At 38.3% G+C, this 22,619-nt stretch overlaps 2 protein-coding genes across 2 annotated transcripts; both read right to left on the reverse strand.

Annotated features, from left to right (window-relative positions):
- Nucleotides 1-5,470: 5,470 nt before the first annotated feature.
- Nucleotides 5,471-7,365, reverse strand: LOC131314463 (UPF0481 protein At3g47200-like). The gene has a single exon (XM_058343101.1). The coding sequence runs from the start codon at nucleotides 7,200-7,202 to the stop codon at nucleotides 5,826-5,828; it is 1,377 nt and encodes a 458-aa protein (XP_058199084.1). The 5' UTR covers nucleotides 7,203-7,365; the 3' UTR covers nucleotides 5,471-5,825.
- Nucleotides 7,366-9,849: 2,484 nt separating this feature from the next.
- On the reverse strand, nucleotides 9,850-12,010 carry LOC131314464 (uncharacterized). Its single transcript, XM_058343102.1, has 4 exons — nucleotides 11,427-12,010; nucleotides 10,922-11,032; nucleotides 10,344-10,424; nucleotides 9,850-10,234 (listed from the first exon to the last, which is right to left on the reverse strand). The coding sequence occupies exons 1-4, from the start codon at nucleotides 11,658-11,660 to the stop codon at nucleotides 10,160-10,162; spliced, it is 501 nt and encodes a 166-aa protein (XP_058199085.1). The 5' UTR covers nucleotides 11,661-12,010; the 3' UTR covers nucleotides 9,850-10,159.
- Between the last annotated feature and the right edge of the window lie 10,609 nt (nucleotides 12,011-22,619).

Raw genomic sequence — 22,619 nt, forward strand, 5'->3', positions numbered from 1 at the left:
AAAGTATTAAGGGTGTGTATGTTAGGGGAAGTTTGAAAAACACGTGGGTCAACATTTTCAATTTTTCTCTACCTCTTTTTGTATATCCGTTATTCCCAGTTTAGCCGTCCTATTAAACACACACGGGATTTAACGTCAAGATTAATTCTCTTTCTTTTATCTATTTTTACCGTGTCCTAAACCAAAGCAATATGCACGCAGGGAAAACAGGATGTAGTACAAAATAATTGCATGTGATGTGACATTCTTCAATAACACCAAGTTCATTTCCGCACAAGCAAAGTATCACTCTCCACTAAATACGGTGGAGATTGAATACGCCGTCCCATTAAGCACACGCCGGTTGTTTTTCATAGAGGGGAGATTGAATACGTTGCTCAAAGTAGGCGTGGAATGAAGTTCGTGCGCTTTTGTAGAAGTTGTCCCGACCGAATCCGCTCAATCAACTTTTCTCAGATTTCAATCTTCGTCGTAAACTCAGCACTTGGATGATGCTATGGTGTCCCCGGTCATTTTAGGGACACCATAATTTTTGGCATAACTTCACTATTATGAGCATAACTAAAACCCATTAGAAGCATAATAGAACCCAAATAAGGCATAACCAAGGAATATCCAAAAAACCAATCAAAGTATAACCAAACCCAACCAAGGCATAACAAACAAGTTATGTTTTGTTATGGTTCTATTATGCTCATAATGGTTTTGGTTATGCTCATAATTGATTTTGGTTATGCTCATAGTGGTTTTGTTATGCCAAAAGTTACGGTGTCCCCAAAATAACCGGGGACACCGAAGTCATTCTCCATCTGGAATATATTCCTTTCCACATAAAAACGAATTAAAAAGAAGGGAATGACTTCGGTGTCCCCGGTTATTTTGGGGACACCGTAACTTTTGACATAACAAAACCATTATAAATATAACCAAAACTCATTACAAACATAACCAAAACCATAGCAAGGCATAACCAAAACCATAGCAAGGCATAACTTATTTGTTATGCCTTCGTTGGGTTTAGTTATGCTTTGATTGGCTTTTTGGATATTCCTTGGTTATGCCTTGTTTGGATTCTGTTATGCTTGTAATTGATTTTAGTTATGCTCCTAATGGTAAAGTTATGCCAAAAATTACGGTGTCCCCAAAATGACCGGGAACACCATAGATAGGCAGCCTAAAAACGGAACGCAATTTGACTTTTTGGAGCCTACGATTGTAAAAGGAGAGCGGATAATAAGGTGAGAGACACAAGGCTAATCTCACGCTACTGTATAGATTTCGGGCCATAGCATGAGATGGCGCCATCACTCCATCTTTTGGTACAACACAAACAAATTAAATTAAAGGAGGAAAACGAGTACAAAACAAGGACCAAGAGTGAACCAGAAGCTGATCATTAACATGGCAAGAATTCCTGGACACGGCGTGTTCTACAACTTATTCTTTCCATCTTCTTCTTCTTCAGCCCCGCTGCCGTGTCCTAAATCCGGAGTTCTCACCTTGAACAGATAAGAATGGAAAGAAACCTCAACAGTAGCATCTCGAGGAATTATAGGCGCGCCGCCTTCTGGAATATGAATAATTTCGCTAGCTTCGGTTTCTTCCGTTGAAAATATCGGCTCTGGATAGGGAATTAGTTTGTCTCTAGCTTTAGACCATAAGCTCAGTAGGAAATCCAGAGGAAGATTGCTAAACAGCTCCGTAAATCTTCTTACTCTGAAATCCTTTTGGCTTTCTTCGGGGAGCTTCTCGATTGTCGTGACTTGTTGAACTTCCCTAGAGGCCTCTTCAATCAGCTCCAGTTGATCGTTTTCGGGTAGTTCCTTGAACTTGTGGACAACAGAATGTAAATCTGGTGCGACATTTTCGTCGCTCCGAGTATTAATCGACATTATTATTTGCTTCTTTGCTTGAGGAAGTTCTTATATAGCAAAACACCAATACATCCCAGAATTATCTGGGGATGCATTTGTTGATTGATTATTGAGAATTACAATGGGAGGGATATTTGTTTAGTTTGGCCACTCGAGTTTGTTTTTTTAAAGATATCCACGTCATGAATGATGAAGGATATCACATTGATATATACTAACACGTAGGGTCCAAGTGGTCTTGACTTAGAACTTAGGTGTTTGCTTAATTTTTCTCATTGCCGACAATTTTTTAGGCCACATCACCCCGTGTAAGTGTGTGAAATGGCTATGAAAAGGGCCGTATGATTTAGTACAAGATGCGCACAAATTGATCCGAAACACCTTGCATTATCAAAAAAAACAAAAAAAAAAACACGCAGGGCCGTCCAAGGTGTTACTCCTATTCCACCCATTTTATAAACTTTATATATCTAGATCGAATATCGATCTATTCAATCAAATTCCACATGCTCTTTGACAGAGTCGTGACAAGTTGGAAAATAGATGACAACCGCTTTTCTTGTTTAATGATTTTCTCCTACTATGGTTTTTTTTTCTTTTTTTCTTTTTAAACTAAGGAACAGCCCTACAGTCGAGCCATAATTGAACCTGACTGCACAATCCAAACCACAGGGGAACTAGCGCGGCCACACTAGTCAGGGCCCCCCACTTACTATCAGGGTATTCATTCGGTAGGGAATTGAACCCCGACCAAGAAAAGTACTCCCAAAGTCAGTCATTCGCCTTTATCATTGGGGCAACACCTGGGTGTGTTTTCTCCTACTATGTTCAGGATTCCCCTCAATATATTCTGACCTTTTTTTTTTTTAGGTAGCAGAGTATTTCCAGGCCAGCTTGTACGCATCATGGAACTAAATCTCTACATCCCCATCAGCCTTTGCTAACTCAGAGATTTGCTAATCTAAAGGTTTTTACGCATAGATGACCCGAAGGATTTTTTTTACAGTGTGGAGATATATTCTGACTTCTTTAATCATTGTTCACACACGCCCATGTCATCAATAATAATAATATTTTTTACAAAACTTGTTTTGGAGGTCATAATAGGCGTTGACACTAAAAAGTAAAAAGATTAAATTTTTTTCACGGTTGGAAACGGTGGGTTTTCCACCACCACCATTTTGGGTTCCATCGTGCTTTTATCGTAGTAATCTGAATCGTTCATCTTATATGATCCACTGAGTTGTATACTTACGCAAAAAATTAACTTGATCGGACATCAAAAGATCTATCAAAAGTTTAGTTTTAGTTTATAAAATGGATCGTTTGATTCTGTCAAGTTAAACTGTCCTCTGACCATACATTTTATAATCCAATATGGACTACTTTGATACGTCTACAGATGCCCGATCAAGCTAATTTTGCTGAAGAATTATTACGTTGTGGAACTTACAAGATGAACGATTTAAATCACAATAAAAGCACGGTGGGCCCCATAACAACGGTGGTGAAAAACCCATCGTTTCCACGGCAGGTGGGAGTAATATAATCTCAAAAAGAAACTATGCTGTTACTTGCACTCAAACAATTTAAATGCCAGGTCAATCTTATATTCTTATGGAGCCTAGTTACAGTTTCTTCAACAAAATATAAGGAAACAAATTCATTGCAGGGGATTTGGTTGCCATGAGCTTTGACTGAAGGTAGGAAATTAGTAGTAGACTAGTTCCTACACAAATGAAAGTTTTTAAAAAAAAATAGATATCCAGATTGAGATAAACTTATTCACATAGCGGCGCAATCTCAGTCATCCATTCGCACAATCAATGGCTGAGATTCGTTTTCAATTATGACCCATCACAATTAATTGTTACCGGTCAGAATTGATTTTCAATCCGGACCGTCCAAAAAAACTTTGGATGTGTGCAATTGGCCTCCATAAAACCTTCCTTATACGGAATGGTCCGCAAATAAGATTTTCTTATCCGGATTATGATGCTAATGCGAGAGATGCTACATACACTACATAGTTACACTACATTTTACGTGGAGCTCATTTCAGGTTTCAAAAAAATCCAAAAAAATATTCATAAATTCTAAAATATTATTTTATAGGGCTTTGTAAAAAATTAGCTTCAACGGATATTGGTAAGTATTATTTCTAGATTCATAGTGCCAAAATTGCAAAAATTAAGCAATTTCACCCCTATGAATCCAAAAGTTGTACTTACCGACATTCATTGAAGCTAATTTTTTATAAGACCCCATAAAACAATATTTTAAAATTTATCGGTATTTTTTTAGATTTTTTTAGGACTCAAAATAAGTTCCACATAAGATGTAGTGTAACTATGTAGTATAAAAAGGTAGTGTACCTATCTTTAGTGTAATGATGTTTAACATATGTCCGCTGCAGTAGCTGGTTGGTTCGTATCTCAGGGGCCAAAATTGGAAAATAAATTAATTAAGGCTTGAAATGGTAACTAATGGTTACAACTTCGGGAGTCTAATAGAAGAGAGGTCATGAAATCGGTTGTGATGGCAGTGAGGTCTTGGGTTCAATTCTCGTCAACTCGCTGCCAAACCTAGTACACGGCTCTTGTGATTGAGTTTGTACCCTTCAAAATTTTACATTGTTAGAGATTTTCAAAATAAAAGAGTCGTTGTTTTGATTTTGTAAATTTCCTTATTTACTTAGAATGCTTGTTTTCGTCTTTGTGAGCTTTGTCTCATATTGGTTAGTTGAGAGATGTTGGAGTGGTATATATTAAGGAACATTCCTAATATGATTAAATAATGATGATCTAGTGTGGTGCAGAGCCGCAGCACCAGTACACGCGCGCGGGGCGTGGGCTGTGGTGCATTGCGGCGCACTCCTTATGCCGCGTCACACACGTGGTAGGTGAGTCACACGGGACGGTTCTGATCAGGTGCGCTGGTTCGTGGAGTTGCGATCGTCGGCCGTGAATGGGTGACCTGATCCAATGGTCAGACTAGATCGGGTGCATACCCATTCTCAATCAGTGCGTAGTGGTCTATTTAGTGGCCTATAAATAGACCACTACTTGACAGAATCCAATGGCACATATACATATCGTTTTTCTCCCACATCTCTCTCTATATTTCCTAGCATTCATTCGTTTTTCTCCCACGTCTCTCTCTATATTTCCTAACATTCATTCTGCATTCTGTTTTGCTGCAGAAAACAGAATCCAGTGGTTCTTTCTCCCACATATCTCTCTATATTTCCTAGCATTCATTCTGCATTATGTTTTGCTGCAGAAAACAGAATTCAGTGGTTCTCGGTTCTTATATTTGTCCAGCGGTTATTCTGTCCGTTTCGTTAGTGCAAATGCAAACGGAAAGAACTTCGAATTCAGGCTTCGATTTATCTTGAAAGCAGGTTTGCTGTAACCCTTTGCATACCATCTGGTGGGAGCAAATACTGTCTTTAGAAAAACGACAAAGTTGTGACTCGAAGCGTATTTCAGCATTTGTGGAGATTTCGCCAACAGTTCAGAATTTGCAGAACCGTTTTTCTAACGTAAATTACATTACCAGGTCGGTCGAGCGTAAATTAGTCCTACCAGGGAAGGTTTACCAAAGAACAAAATTTCTTTATTCAAACTTTACTAGTACAAAATAATGGTCGCGCCATACAATTGTAACACTGTCGTGGTTCGTGTTGAAAACGGTAGAGAAAACGGAGATGATTTGTCTCAAAACCTTAAAGATGGGTAAGAAAAAATTCGAACATATTTTACGGAGGGTTTCGAAAGACCAACCAAGAAGATAAATCCCTCACGGTAATCAAGCTTGATTGCCGAATTAATACACCGCGATAGTCCCAAACGAAAGTCAGTTATTCGGCAAAGAGGATTCGATCGAGGGGCATGGATAGCCAACAACTGAAATCCATATATACTACAATTTCTCACTGTTTTTCACGAGTCACCCAGGAAGCTTTCCTCCGGCATATGGATAAAGAGCAAAGAAAGCCAGGATCATGTTTAGGAGCAGAAGTATCAAAGCGGCCAAGGCTGAAATGAAAGACCATGGGGTTTTGAAATAATTGTACTTGAATCCAGCCCACTGCACATGCCAACCATTCCTATGATACTCGTTCACATCCTCAAACACCTTGGACAGGTAATTATTCGCGATGTCAAAGGACATGTCTTTGCCCAAATCATTGAAGAAATGGGCCAGCTCTTTGTCCGGCCCGAGATAATTCTCCACGATTTTGCAGTCACCCAGGAAACCCGCGTCTCTGGGGTTGCTGATGAGGCACCCCATGAAGCTCGCGTAAGCTGTCATGTGCTTCGAGCAGTGATTGTAACACTGCTCGAACGCAACAGAGTTTAGGAGAAACCAGGTGGTGAAATCGTCTATCGCTATCTGCGGAATCTCCAGTACCCCGTTGTGAAATCTGATTTCCAAGAACGTGTCACCCTTTTTAGCCTTGAACTCGATTCCAGCCTCATCGAGTTTTTTCGCGGAAGGGATCAATTGAAGCAATGGAATGTCATTTTTCCTAGCAATGAAACAATTCGCCTTTTTTCTCGGCTTTTGATGAGGCGGATCAGGAGGGATAAAACTCAATCGAAAGAAATCGAGTAGATGTTTTCCTTCAAGATCTCCAAACCTCTCCAAAACCCCATCGGACCTTTCCACTATGTAATTAAAAAATCCGAGAATCAGTTTCCCTAGCGTTTGATCATCACCACAAGACCTTGTAACCCTCGTGTTTTCGAACAAAGTTTGAAGCACGAAAAACGGAATCTGATTTTCCAACCGGAGGAGATCTCTCATGAGGAAAGGGAAAATCCAAGCCATGTTGAAGATTGGATCGTGTGGATCACTAGGAGCCACCTTTCCAACTCTGGATATAAGCTCAATGATGAATAACCCGTCGAGTACCATCATTTTTATGAGGTCGAAGCTATTGAAATCGATGAATTCCGAGTAACAATCTCGGATTCTGGTTTCCAACGGCGCGATGATTTTCAGGTACCCGTCGAGTTTAAGGCCGTCAGGAAGGGTTCGAGCGAGGAGTTCGCCGAGGAATTTCCACTTGTGCTCTTCGATCATGTTGAGGTGTGGTTTTCCGTAGTGGTACGGGCCGATGGAGAGTATCAGCGGGTGGTAGGCTTTTCCGTTGATTTCGACGAGGCTTTGAGGGACTCTGAATATGCAGCAGGATTTTTTTCCGGCTGTTCGGTTGAGGAGCTTGGGAATTTCCTTGATTTTCTCTTCCATTTCCTCCACTTCTTCGATTGTGATCACATGGTGGTGCTGGTGGTGGTCTGTTTCGGCTTTCTCTTCCATTTTTGGTGTTGATTCAAACTCTTTTCCTGTTTTACTCCTCCGGTTGTACAATTAAACCATTTGGCTAGCCCTTGAGATAGCCCTTGAGAAAAACAAGAACGGGACTCCGAAACATCTTTCTCTCAATTACCAGAAAAATACCCAGAATTCGGGACTTTGAAAATTTTACAAGACGTTGTTTGGTTCGAGGTGCGCATAAAGTAGCCCGAACATCTAAGTTATAAAAAAATAAAACAGGATAGTGTTTGGCTCCTCCACACGCACACCCCGATTGATTGGGACTTAGGCCTCGTTCCAGAAACCTTCTTAAAAATTAAGCAACTTATTTTACATTTTCAAACTCAAAACAATGTAAATGAAAAATCTTTTTTTAATTTTTTTAGCATCGTAAGATCCATATTGCATATTTTTAAATTTCAATAAGTCCATAATTTTAAGCTTGAAATTGCTTTCTTAAAAAATAAGAATTTTTCCTTCGTTCCGGAACGGGGCCTTAAGGCTCGGTTCGGTTTGATCTCCAGGTGGGAGGAGCAGCTAGTCCAACTTCTTGAGCGGTCAATATATTTAACAACGAACATCTTATTGTATTTCTTGCATCACAGTTTCTCTACTGTAGTCACATTTGACAAAGTAAACTGTTTTTTGGTATTTTGTATAGGGCTAAGCTGAGCTATCTTTGTCACATTGCATAACACGCCTGAAAAAAAAAATATGATAACAAAGGTTCCAAAGAAAAAATAAGTGTTGGGTGCCAAAAGGGATGTCATCAATTTGCAAAAAGTCTCAAGTGGAAGGGATGCAACCGGTACACTCCGGCTTGTCTAAAAATTTTTATTACTCGGCCGTCTATCAATATCCTATACAAATGTATATTATATATGTCAATGTTTATATCTAAGTTTTAGAGATTATAATTAGTTAATTATATGGGACAAGCTCTAACATTCTTCCAAGTGTGCGACTCGTGACTCAAATAACGAGAGCTAAACAAAATTGCATGACAAGAATCACAAATAAATAAGGCGCACTGAAATCTGAAACGGGTGATCAATTGAAAGAGTCTTGTCTAAAATCTTTTGCAAACTATTTACGCCATAATTTAGCAAATTGGCCACTGTTGATCGACTGGGTCGAATAGCGACACGTGGCAACAGCGAGTTGGCTAGTTTAGCTATATTTTAAGTGTGGCAGAGAACTAAATGGACTAATCGGCTGTCGAGAATGTGCATTACAATTAGGGACACGTGGCAAACGATCAAGAAACAAGTGAAACACACCTGGATCATGGCTGAGGCAATTGAAGAAGGCAGTTGAAGATGGAGTGCACGAAGACGCATCTTGTCAGAATAACTACCTCACTCAAAAAACGTGGAGAAAGACGAGGAAGAACAAGAGAAGTAATCGCTTGATTCAAATTGAAGGAGGGAACTACTTCAACTTTGAATTCCAAGTTGAAGTGGCAGCCTATAAATACCATAATCGAAGACGTTTAGAACCCCCACTTAATCGCCTAAAGGCTTCTACTTTTTATCTGTTCTTTACTTTTCTTGCACTTAGGAGTAGCTTGTAGCTTGTAATCATCCATTCAATTGTGTCTTCACTGTTGATAGACTTCTATCTTGAAGTATAATAAAGTCTATTTATTATTTTTCTTCCACTCTCTATTCACTTCACTAAGTTTGCTTTCAGAGAAGTCCTGAAATACGGCAAGAAACCAAACTCTACCATCACAAATATCCACATTCCAGCACTCAAAAGAATTCTCTGTCGATGATCGACAACAAGTGAAACAAACAGTAAACACAAACCAAGCTCGGATACCATAAATTTGGCACCATCAACTTTATTTTTACCACTCTCGAACAAAGAAAAAGAGACAAACAAGAAAAAGCAAGCAATCAGAATTAAGTAAAAGCTCATTCCTTGATTTTCTCTTCCATTTCCCCCACTTCTTTGATTGTGATCACGTTGTGGTGCTGGTATTATTCTGCTTTCTCTTCCATTTTTGGTGTTGATTCAATCTACTTTTCCAGTTAATCTGGTCATAAAATAAAGGAAGCCGGAGATCTTGTTGTCCCGGACAGCTCCAGACCGTCCATCAAGCTCCCCAATTTCCTAATATTGTCTATGTACATTTGCAATTCTGCATTCAGATACCAACTCCTAAAGTTTTAATTTATGTACCTGTATACTGTGTAGAGCCGTCGAAAATGTTCTTATATTCATTTTGTATAAGTTGGCATCTCGGCAGTACCTTATTGGGTACTGCACTGTGCAGTCTTCAATTTCTGGGTGCAAGCAGGGTTCATTTCATTGATCGGAACTGTTTATTTTGTAGAGGTTCTGGTGATAACACCTTGTCAAACTCAAGAAAATTAGATGCCAATTCATTCCTGTTCTGAATGAATTTTTTATTACAAAAAAAGTCTCGGCATCCCTGAATGAGATCCATCAAACCCATTTTTACAACATTTTCGATCTGGTCTCGATCAGTATCCTATTTTTTTCTGATTTTTTACATGATTAAAGTTCTCAATGAACTCTACAAAATGAACACTTGTGCATGATCGTTAATTAAAATGAGCCCCGCTTGTGCGCAAGAATTGACGACTGCATGGTACGTAGTAATGCCTCTTGTACTGAAGTATAGTAATGCCTCCTGGCTCTTGTTATGACATACAATGTTAACTCGACAGCTCTGTAAATTTTCCCAATCAGCAGGAATATAAAACATAGCTCGTGTTAAAAACAGAAGTCACGAGAAAAGGTCAGAACAGCATTGTGTTTAGTTACAAACCAGGTGATAGAGTGTCTGTTTCCGAGAGGGGAAAACAGAAACCATAAAAAAAAAGGGGGGGGGGGGGGGGGGGGGGGGGGGGGGGAAAAAGCAGAGGTCAAGAAAATGATTTTGAAGCAACAAACAAACACTTGGGGATTGGTTTCATCTCTGTTTTGTCTCAGTGTAGGGAATCTATGTTCTTGCTCAGCTCCTGCAGCTTCTTCATCCTCGTTCTCTCACTTTCATTCACCATCTGACCGAAGGATTCACCGAGGAAAAGTAGAATGTAAGAGAAACAGATAGCGGATACGAAAAGGGTCATGGTTTGGGATAATAAGATATTCAGTCGGCTAGAGTTTTACCTCCGTTAATTTCACAAGCAGTTGAGCCTTTTCCCTGTTCTTTTCATTGAAAGCTTCAAGGGCTTCTTTGTATTCTTTTTCCTGGCGTTAATTAGATTATTCATGAAGCAAAAACCTTACTCGAACAACCTTTTGCGATACAAGGAAGAGACAAAAGCATGGCCATGAATCATGAGTCCTCTGAACTTCAAGAGCATGTCAATGACCCGTGGAAACAAAATTATGAACGATTACGTTTAGACTGGACTTGTAGACAAGTGTTTGTCTTTTTTCATGAGGTGAAAATCAGAATTGTTACCACCAAAATAGATAACTATGCAACAAAAATGACTTGTGCAAATCCCTGATTTGACTATGATTCTAACCAAGAAGCTATTGTAGCATGTGGAGTTCTGCAAGATGCTTTCTGTCGGTGATTGATTATATGTATTTTTATGCTAAAACTATGTTCTTCGTGGTTTGATTTATTGGCTCAATATCTATTTTTCGCAAGGACCAAAAAAAATTTCATATGCTACTTCAATGAAGCATAACTAATATTTAGAAGTAGTTTTGGAAGGATAATTTTGATGTTTCACCTTCTTCTGGCAGGTCAGTCCCAGTGGCTTCAACTCTCTGTTTGCAAGGTCAATCTTCTTACGCACAATCGACACTTCTTTCCTCATTGGATCTGCCAGTGCATGAAGTTCCTGATGCAGTACAATTTTATTCAAGTGAAGAACTCCACAGTGTATTGTCATTAACAAAATATAAAGCCCATGTATCTCTAGCTCTTATTTACCGCATAGGTAAACCGATTACTGAACAGCTGTGTTTTTCCCCCTTTTGTATAAATGAGTCCTCTATCATAGGGCCAGGCTGTAACTTGAAAATGGGTTGGAAAATTTTCTGTTAAATTCCATTTTCATGTAACATTCATCGAAACTGAAACAAGGAAAAAGTTGGAATTTCAGATTCCACATTTCTCAACATTTTTCTTTGTTTCGAGTTACCCTTATGTTATTAAAGGATTATTTCAAACCGAAACGGTTATTTCTATTTTGACACTAGCATGATCCTACGGTAAATATTGTCTCTACTTACTTCCCGAATCTCAGCGAGCCTTTTAGTTTCCTCTTCCACGCGACCCAAATGAGCCTGAACCTTGTCCTTGACCTCCATCTTCTTCCTCTCAATCTCTTCTTCCTTTGCACGGAACGCAGACAGAACCGACCTCGTCATCTCCTCTTCCCTATCTTCCATTACTGGGCTCCCATTGTTACTCAGCATGCCGGAATTTTTCACCCGCAACATTTGTGATTGTTGCTGATATTCCATTACCTGTTTCTTGAACCAAAAAAAGCTTCTGTTTCTTCTTGTAGTTTACCTTATGTTCGATCTCTTCTTTGGCTTTCTGCTCTGGAATGATGGTGCTCTTTACCCTCCCACCAGTGCTTATAAACAAAGATTAGCTTCAAAGATATGAAACCAACTTCATCTTTTTTATTCAAATGTTTGAACAAGGTAAAATGACCGAACAGCCTACTCACCTTAAAATCCTAAAAAGTTTGGAGGATGATTTCTCTCACCTTTGTTTGATAAATACTCTCAGATCATGAACACCCACTTGATAAAACACCTTAGCTTCCTCATTAAAGTTTCGATACCTTTTCCGAAAGCTTGCTGAAGGATCTAGATCAGATGGGGGTACTGTGTTTTCTGGTAAGATCTGTTTTCTTAAGTAGGTGTAATAGCAGTTTCATCTAACCACTACAGTGCACAACGTATGTGTCCTCATGACTATGACACTCTTTCCCACCTTAAGTATACGTAAAACTACCTCATACATCAGGAAAAAACCATTATAAAGTCGGGAAATTCGAAGTATACTCCTTTAAAACGAACGAAAAGTACAGAAGTGACGAACTTTTAGCCAAATTCAGATCAATTTTCCATCATGTCATTGTGTGGGAATGAATATATATGATGATGTAGGTAATCTCTCTGTTGGAAGGTCCCAAAGAGTATTGGTTAATCTTCTCTGGGGTGCTTGGTGTGGAAGTTTCCTTGAGGAGTAGACAGTAAGGCCTCACCTACACTGACATGGATGAGAGCCTTAAGGCCCAAGACAGAGTGGGAGAGAAGTTCAAGTGGTAGCTGCCTTTTATCAAATATGATACCCTTCCAGCTTGGACGTGTAAGGACGGGAAAATCAACGGTTTCATATATGACTTTTTGCATGTTCAATTGCCAAGAAAGTTATGGGACTCGCAACTTCAAATTTATTCCCGAAAATCACTTTTCTGCAAAATAAATCATGTACAATAGAAAAGAATTTTGATTTTCTTTCAAAATTCCTTGTCAGAAGAACACGCACAGAAAAAAATCAATTTCATTTTCTTTTATTTCAATCTCACTTCACGTCGTTTCTTGGTAGTTTATTTTCCACCCAAAATTCCCAATAAGTGAACGGAGAATGTGCCCCTATTTTACACGCAATGAGGCCACAATCTTGGACCAGACTTGGAATTCCTCAAAATGCTTGCCCCTTTGTTGGTGCTGGGCCAGGGTGGGCTCAAGGGAGTTCAAGTCCAATGGTTTTGAATTAAAAAGTTGAGAATAACTCTGTTTTAGTCTTCATTCAAATTTTTTTGTATTTGTTAATTTTGCATCAAATTTTTGTAACTTATTAAATCGTTTCGATGAGAGGAATCGAAAAAGTATAAATTTAATATCGAAACTCATAAATTTTATGAAAAAGGCAAAAAATACGTCAAAAAGACAGTTTTTGACTTATTTTTTCATAAAAATTATGAGTTTCGATAAAAAAAAAATTTATATTTTTTCTGTTCCTCTCATCAAGACGAACCAATAAGTACAAAAATTTGCTGCAAAACTAACAAATGCAAATAAAATTTGAATGGAGACAAAGAAAAAGTCACTCTCAACTTTTTAATTCAAACCAGTCTACTCGTGCTTTTTTGGTTTTCTTTTGGGTGTACATGTAACAATGTTCAATATACTCTTTTTTCTTATCTACCGTATGACAGGAAATATAAATTGAAAGGCGAATTTTTTTCGAGGTTAATGTGGAGTGGTTTGAAAGAGAGATTTATGTTAATCTGTTGATTTGGGGCCGGAGTTAGGGATGTAATTGCCATTTTAATCCCTCATAAGTAGTTTTCTTTTTTAGTCATAAGCCCATCAGGCAATACAGATTCCAGAAAAGATACAAGAAAGAACTAGAGTTAACTAAATTTCGATCTCATGCACCTACTGCTGCAGCAGACCCGGCAAAATCTTCGGTACATAAGAACCAATCTAGGTCTACATAACAAAGAATCTAAAAGATCCACAGCTCAAACCCCAAAAACTAAGCACGGCTGAAATCTGAAGGCAAACAAGAACAATATCAACTACAAGCTAACTGCTCTCATGGACTAATTTACAGAGGTCGCCGGCCAGACCTGGACAAGAGCTGAAACACTCAAACCAGAGTAGTGGAGAAACTCCAAGGCAAGCCCCCACTAACACAACGAGCTCCAAACACACCATTCGCGATTCAAACGAACCGTTATGCCCACGACGACAATAGGCCAACATTCTTCCAGCAGAGCTGTTGCTCAGCCAAACCAACACCACCGAGCCACCACTAACCCCTATTACACCATCGAACCACCACCAACCCCTGTTACACCATCGAACCACCATCTGCCCCAAACAAATACCAACATACCACCATCAACAGACCATTCCTCAATAGGTGCCGGATTATTCGCCCACCACCTCAACCACACCAAATCTGGGGGAACCAAACTGGTACAAGACCGGACCGATTTGGGGGAGACCTAGACAACCGATAGAGGGAAAAAAAAAAAGCCCTAACCCAACCTCACCTTCACCTATTAAGCCACACCGTCAACCGCCGCCCACCAGACCACCACTAGCCTCCTATCGTGCTCTGGTTTGACCCAAAGACACCGAATTGAAGACGGGGAGCTGCCACAAAAGGCCCAACCACCAGAACAAGAAACAAGAGACAAGGAAATGGACGGGGGGACCCAACCTAGCTCATTGGACCACCGCAAGCCGCCTACCTACTCCAGTCTGAACCAAAAAACGTCGGACACCGAAACGGAAAACCACCACCGCAGCTCGACCACCAAATCTAGAAAACGGAAGACAAGAAAATATATGGGAGAGGGAGAACAGGGAAGGAAACGATGGGAGGAAGGGAGGAAGAAGAAGAAGAAAAGGTAGAAGAGGGAGGGAGGTGGGGAGTGGAAGAGGGGATGGGACAGCCCCCACCCCCCGAACGAAAAACCTAACTGCTGGACTGGTGAAGTATAGAGAAAAGGAGAAGATAAGGGAGAGAGAGTGGGGGGTTTTTAAACAAATTTCTTAGAGTTAATTATCAGAAAAGGGGTTGAAGAGTATCTAATTTGTGCGCGCGCGCCCACACACACACACACACACACATATATATATATAAGGGGCGGTTCAAGGGACACCCAAAAAAACACCAAAAAAATACCCCAAATCTCAATCTCATAATTCCCGATCAAATTTTTATGATCCGAACCGTTCAATGTATGCAGAATGTAATTTTAAGGGCACCCTTGATAAATTAGCCAAAAAACTGACCGGGAAAAGCTTGATTTGAGCAGTTTTTATTTGAACCGTTTAGTAAAAAACTGTTCGAAACTATTCGGATCAAGCCCTTCCCGGTCATTGTTTTTGCTGATTTCTCGCGAGTACGCTTAAAATCACGTTCTAATCACATTAAGCAATTTGGATCATCAAAATTTGATCGGAAACTATGAGGTATTTTTTTAGGTATTTTTTTGGGAGTCTTCGGAACCGCCCCAATATATATATCCTAAATTTTGAGTAGTGTCACTGCATAAGGAACATCACATAATCATAAATTACGGTAAATTGGGCTAAAGTCCATTTTGAAGGTGGTTTTGGACGTTTAGTCCAACCCAAATGTAATAGTGGTGAAGGTCTATTACTGTAACATTTATAATTAAGGTCTATAGTTTTTTTTTGGACAAAAATGCCCCGACTGTCCCTTACTATCTATATAATGTCTTATTTTTCTTCTGAGTTGGTGCTTCTCTCTCTCTCTCTCTCTCTCTCTCTCTCTCTCTCTCTCTCTCTCTCTCTCTCTCTCTCTCTCTCTCTCTCTCTCTCTCCCCTTCGCGATCTCAATTCTCTCTTTGACAATCTCTCCCGATCACGATCACGATCTCTATCTTCGGTGTTTTTCCGATCGTGATTTCTGTGGTGATGTATCTCGCTCGCGATGTGTGACGATTTCTGACGATCTGCTCCCGATCTGTTCTTAGCAGCTTCTGTTTCTCCCTCATGATCTCTATGGTGAAACTCTTACAGGTTTAGGATTCACAATAAATATTTTTACTGAGATAACTTTATCTGTCACTCTATTTTGTAAAATGTATTGGCTGAGATACTGTTATCTCTTTTAATTTTTGTGTTGATACAGATTTTATTGGTTAAGATAGTATTATTTCTGGCTTTATTCTGGTAGATTTTATTAGTTGAGATAGCTTTATATTTTGCTTTTATTGGTTGAGATAGCATTAGCATGAGATGGTAACATTTATTTAATACAACTAGAAAAAACAATCTATGTGAAGCAAGAGATAACAGTATCTCAGACAAATAGAATTCACCTTCAGGTTAGTTAGGGTATAATGGCACATCAAGTAGTTACATGTATTGCAAATGTTTTGGTTTAACATCCTCTAACTTCACATCTTTTACGTCCTCTTCCTCCTCATTTTCTTCTTCTTCTTCCAGTTGTTATTCCTTTTCAGATAGCGTTATCTCTTTCAGTCCTGCTACATACACAGCAAAATGTGCAACGATTGTGCACAGATTTTATTGTGGGGCCCACCACGAGTCTCACACAAATCATCCGAGCCATTCATTAAATGTAAAACATTTTTTCAAGGGTCCCCATAAAAAATAAGCTCAATCTAATACCTATTGGTGCTTCATCCAACCATCTAACTTTTCAATCAAATTTTCGAATAATGAAAAGTTATATGATTGGATCGAGCACCTATAGATATCGGATTGAGATTATTTTTCATGGCGACCCTTCAAAAAATATTTTACATTTAATGAACGGCTTGGATGATTTGTGTGGGACTCGTGGTAGGCCCCACAATGAAATCTGTGCACAGATTGTATGTATGTGTAGACTTTCTGTATCTCTTTTAATTTTGTGAAATTTACTGGCTGAAATATATTAGCTGAGATACTGTTAAAACGAATGAGATAACAGTATCTCAGCCAATTCAATTTACAAATAAACTAAGGGATAAAGCAAGAGATAGTAATATCATAATGTAAACACATGTGAAAACTCCATTACATAATATTTAACATGTTTTCTGTCATTTTTTCTGTTAAAACAGATGAGATAATAGTATCTTAGCCAATTCAATTCACAAATAAACTAAGAGATCATTCTATCTGCCAAAAATATAGTGTATTAGCAAAAATGAAGCAAGAGATAACAGTATCTCAGATAAATAGTGTTGTTATCTCACAAACTTAATAAAGAGATAATGTTATCTCATCGAAAACATTTTCTGATTGTATTTTACAATAAGGGTTGCAAGAGATAGTAATATCACAATGTAAACACATGCAAATACTCCATTACACAATATTTAACATGTTATCTGTCATTTTTTCTGTTAAAACAGATGAGATAATAGTATCTCAACCAATTCAATTCACAAATAAAGTAAGAGATAACTCCATTTGCCAAAAATATAGTGTATTGGCAAAAATAAAGCAAAAGATAACAGTATCTTAGATAAATAGTGTTGGTATCTCACAAACTGAATAAAAAGATAATGTTATCTTATCGAAAATATTTTCTGGTTGTATTTTACATCAAAGGATAAAGCAAGAGATATTAATATTACAATGTAAGCACATGCAGACACTCTATTACAATGATAACGACAGCGACGGTGACAGAAACACGTGTATATTGGGTATTTTTGGAACGCATGTCCATATAAGGACGGGAACCACTATGAAAAGTTTAGGTGGACTAATTGCACGTTGAACCCTGTAGTGTGTCCTTATCAACAAGGCTCCCCACAAATTAATGTAGATTCATTTTGCGAATTTAACAACATGACCAACGAATGCGTGAAACATTGGTACGTTATATATAGGTTTCTGTTATGCTACCACGGATCCAAATAAAAACCATTCAATCACACATAGAAAATATTAATAAGTGTTCCCCGAAATCAAATACATCTACAGGGGTAACAGATTCACTATTACAAGCTCAACTCAACCTCACTTACACTTATACATGGTGGGTTAAGTATAAACATATGGGTTAAGTTTACTAATAATTTTTATGACCCCACTAATATAAATTTTTGAATCCATCCCTGACGAAATCTATTCGCTCAGTGCTTTTGCAAAAGATAATAGGCACAAGAATTGGTGGAGCTGTTGTGAGCTGGAGGGTCTCTGGCCCTACGCAAATATTTTAAGTACATTTTGCAAAATTTTGGTAGATATTTAAGAAAAAATTATAAGACTTCAACCATAATTAACAAGTATGAACAATTGTCATCTTGATTGCATTAAATGATGAAAGATGTTGTCGAATAATATAATTGCAACAATAATTAAGAATAAATTCCTCAAATCAAAATCATTCCATAGAAACTCAAATGACTGAATTTAATTTTAAAAAATTACTGTACCAAAATTGCTTTCATAGTTTGATCCCCTCCGACTTCAAATTCCACCACTGGGCACAAGAGGAGCCTTGCATAGGCTCTGTTGGTGATAACTGACAAGGCACCCAACTCTCAATGCCTTCTTCAATGCTCTGTTCTGTCTCATCCTTGAGTTGCTTCTTCTGGAATCCTGTTCCACAAATTGGAAAAAGTACTTATTTTTAAATATGTATTTTTTTTTTTGCAATTTTTAAACTTAAAAATAATGAATTTACTGAAATCTAAAAATATAGGAGTAAATCTTGTTTGAAAAATCTCATCGAGATCTTTGAAACAATGCAAAAAAAATTTTAAAATTATTTTTATAAACACAGTAATTTTAAGTTTGAAAATTAAAAATAAATATTGTACTTATTTTTTAAGAAAGTTTAGTGGAATAAAAAAAAGAAAATAGTTGTGGATCTGATATGTACTCACATCATTTAGTGTTCTTGACACACCACCACAAAATATCTACATCTTTTCAGTCTTCACAATCACGCATAACCAGAGGCGAACTTACTATGAGGCACGTGGTGTCACGTGCCCCCACACCCTCCCTTACTATTTAGGAGTGCAAAGTATATTTCACATAATTATGGATTTTTTTCCGATGATCCAAGATGTGTACAATGTAGAGATTGTCAAATAATTTGTCCACACAAAAAATTAAGCTGATCGGACACTAATAACAACTTGATAAGAACATTTCATTTATGCAAAAAATGGTTAGAACATGTATTCTTTATAAGTATTTCGATGAGGTTGTTTCAATTTAAGGTCTAATCAACATAGATTTTTTAATGGACATTATATGACGAGCCCTCTCATATGAACGGTTCGAATTGACAAGAGAGATATACTTGTGGACAAATTGCACTTGCAAGGAATCTGGGTCCTTTTATTAAGTTAGGATAGAAAATCAAGCCAAGTTCCACATTCCAAAATAATTACTACCTCCGTCCTAAAATGTTTGTCCGGTCCGCAAAACAAGGACTCAAAAATAATGTATTTCTTTCAAGAAAAAATTCAAACTTTTTCATGAATTAAAAGAGCTCATCGATATCTAGTAAATTATTGAAAAAAAATTAGATTTTTCTTGCAAAATTTGTATTATTTTTACGTTCTCGTTTCACGGGCCAAACAAACATTATGGGACGGAGAGAGTAAAAAATATGGACCTATTTTCAAGATTAAAAATAATGAGTTTACGAAAATAATTTTTCAATTTTTTTCAGGGTTTGAGAGATCTCATCCATATAGCATATTTTTTTTATTTCAAGAAGCTTATTATTTTTAAGCTTAAAATTACAAATAAGTACTTATTTTTTAAGAGAGTAAACTGGAACACCACCTAAGAGTGCTTAAGAAAAACAAAATATTAAAACAAAATTTTGGAAAATGTAGTTCGCCACTTCACCACTCAAATGAAAAAATCTAGCAGAGAATACATAAGTGTGGATATGTTTAAAAGCTTTTGGAATGATGTATAATTGTAGTTGACGATGATATTCTTTAACGTTATAATTGTGCCCCCAATATAAATAATTTCTGGGTCCGTCACTAATTGTGGATTCAAGAGTAGGTTAATGAATTTCACATCAATGTCTATTGGTAGAGAAGTCTTAGACATCACGTGATAATGTCCTAGAGCCATCGTGTGACGGGTCAATATGAACTTTGAAATTGGATGGATTTGCTTGATCAAATTGAATGAGGTTTGAAATGCATTTCGCTTGAACCTACCATGGCCCTAAACAAAACTTTAAAAATTAAGTTGACGTGACTTCACCTTTTAGTAATACTCCTATAAAATATCCTCCATCCTTTCTCTGCAATTGGAGTGAGAATGGTTATTTTTTGTATTTGAACGGAGATTCAAATCTTTAGTTTGGAGTTTTAACTTTGTATTTTCTATTTAAAACGGAAAGCTCAAACTAAAATTTTGAAAAAACCAAATTTTAACGATTGAACTATAAAGTTGTTTTTACATATGAAAATAGATTTAAACTCTGATTAACTATTCGGTTATGAATTCTAGCTCTATATTGTTTATTTGATACAGAAAAGCTAAAACTAAAATTGTAAAAAAATAAAATTTGAAGATTAAATTAAGGGTGGGTTTTGCTTAAAAAGAGAAGTTAACTCTTTTTTTTCCCTTATTCAAATTTTTTTTTTGCATTTGTTATTAAGAAAAAAATAGATTCAAACACTGGTTTAAATATCAGCGTTTCACACTCATTTGCTCTTTTGAATTTTATGCAACCAATGGGACTTTAAATATTAGCGTTTCACACTCATCTGCTCTTTTGAATTTTATGCAACCAATGGGACTTGCACTTCCCGTTTAATATATTTTGCTTCAATTGTTAACTCCTGGAATTATGAGTTTAATCTAATTTACTACATCGATAATTTAACTATGACTACACATTAATAATATGAGTAGCTCCAACCCATGCCTTAAAAAATGGCGTGGAATGCAAATGACAATTTTCGGTAACTTGTATCCATCTAACCCAGTTGCCGACTTGCCGTTTTAAGCTTCAAAGCATCGTCGGTGGATTTGAAGCCAACACCTCTTCTGCCATTTTTGAAGCCAATATCACATTATGCCAAAGTTCCTTTTGATTCAAAACTTCCCATATTGGAGTTCAAAAATATTCAAAAAGTATAAAATAAAATAAAAATTACATTAGGATCGAAGAGGGAGGGTTTAATGTCAATTTCAGAATTCGAAAAAATGCCACCAAAGCATTTTTTTTTTTTTGGTGTTTTCAATTTGAAGCCATAACTATTTTTCAAGGAAAATGATTTTTTTAATTTATTATTAACATGAATTTTCAATATTGTCCTTGAATGTGTAAAAAAATGTATTGAATAAATGATAAGTGTAACGCCCCGAATTTTGGGTACGTTAAGAAGACGATTTATTGATAAAATCTGTAACGCTCCGAATTTTGGGTACGTTAAAAGGACATTTTATTCATAAAATCAAATGGAGTCTGGCTCGTTATTACAACAAAACTATCTCAAGAGTTCAATATTTACATAAACGGAGGGGGATTCTAGGGTTCCTAACTACAGCTCCTCAGCTCCTCCATTCTTGCCAGCTCATCAGCTCCAAAGCCTCCACGGTGATCTGCTTACCCTGATCATCTACAAAGTCTGACACATTATACCAGCGTCGCCACCGATATAATATGTCAGGGTTACCAAAAGGCAACACCTTGAGCTACAAACAGCAGAGTAATCCCATACCCGCTAACCCATAACTTATAAAGAAAACTATAATACAACATCAATTTTCACATGATAAGTATATACACAGTTTACTCAATGACACATCCACATTCATTAATCATCTATCGTTGGTGTCCAAGAGTTTCGTGTTTCTCCTACGTGACTCATTGTAGACTGTGTCAACAATTTCATTTACAAAACAATCTTTCAAAATCATTTGCATTGGCTCCGTATCGCGGATAACCAAGCTACACACCCAATCTTTTTAAAATCGTTTGCATTGGCTCCGTACCGCGGATAACCAAACTACACACCCAACCTTGGTTCCGCCGCGCCGGGTTCCCAAGTATCCTCACAATGGTTCCGCCGCGCCGGGTTCCCATTGGCACTCAAAAATATTTGCATTGGCTCCGTACCGCGGATAGCCAAGCTACACACACCCAACCTCGGTTCCGCCGCGTCGGGTTCCCGAGTATCCTCACAATGGTTCCGCCGTGCCGGGTTCCCATTGGCACACAAAAATATTTGCATTGGCTCCGTACCGCGGATAACCAAGCTACACACCCAACCTTGGTTCCGCCGCGCCGGGTTCCCAAGTATCCTCACAATGGTTCCACCGCGTCGGGTTCCCATTGGCACACGAAAATATTTGCATTGGCTCTGTACCGCAGATAACCAAGCTACACACCCAACCTTGGTTCCGCCGCGCCGGGTTCACAAGTATCCTCACAATGGTTCCGCCGCGCCGGGTTTCCATTGGCACACAAAAATATTTGCATTGGCTCCGTACCGCGGATAACCAAGCTACACACCCAACCTTGGTTCCGCCGCTCCGGGTTCCCAAGTATCCTCACAATGGTTCCGCCGCGCCGGGTTCCCACTGGCACACAAAAACATTTGCATTGGCTCCGTACCGCGGATAACCAAGCTACACACACCCAACCTCGGTTCCGCCGCTCCGGGTTCCCGAGTATCCTCACAATGGTTCCGCCGTGCCGGGTTTCCATTGGCACACAAAAATATTTGCATTGGCTCCGTACCGCGGATAACCAAGCTACACACCCAACCTTGGTTCCGCCGCGCCGGGTTCCTAAGTATCCTCACAATGGTTCCGCCGCGCCGGGTTCCCATTGGCACACAAAAACATTTGCATTGGCTCCGTACCGCGGATAACCAAGCTATGCCTCACCATGGTTCCGCCGCTCCGGGTTCCCATGGGAACGCACACAATTTAAAACCCTCGGTTCCGCCGCTCTGGGTTCCC

This window comes from Rhododendron vialii, chromosome 13a (genome assembly GCF_030253575.1).
Source record: "Rhododendron vialii isolate Sample 1 chromosome 13a, ASM3025357v1".
In the NCBI taxonomy this organism is placed as follows: Eukaryota; Viridiplantae; Streptophyta; class Magnoliopsida; order Ericales; family Ericaceae; genus Rhododendron; species Rhododendron vialii.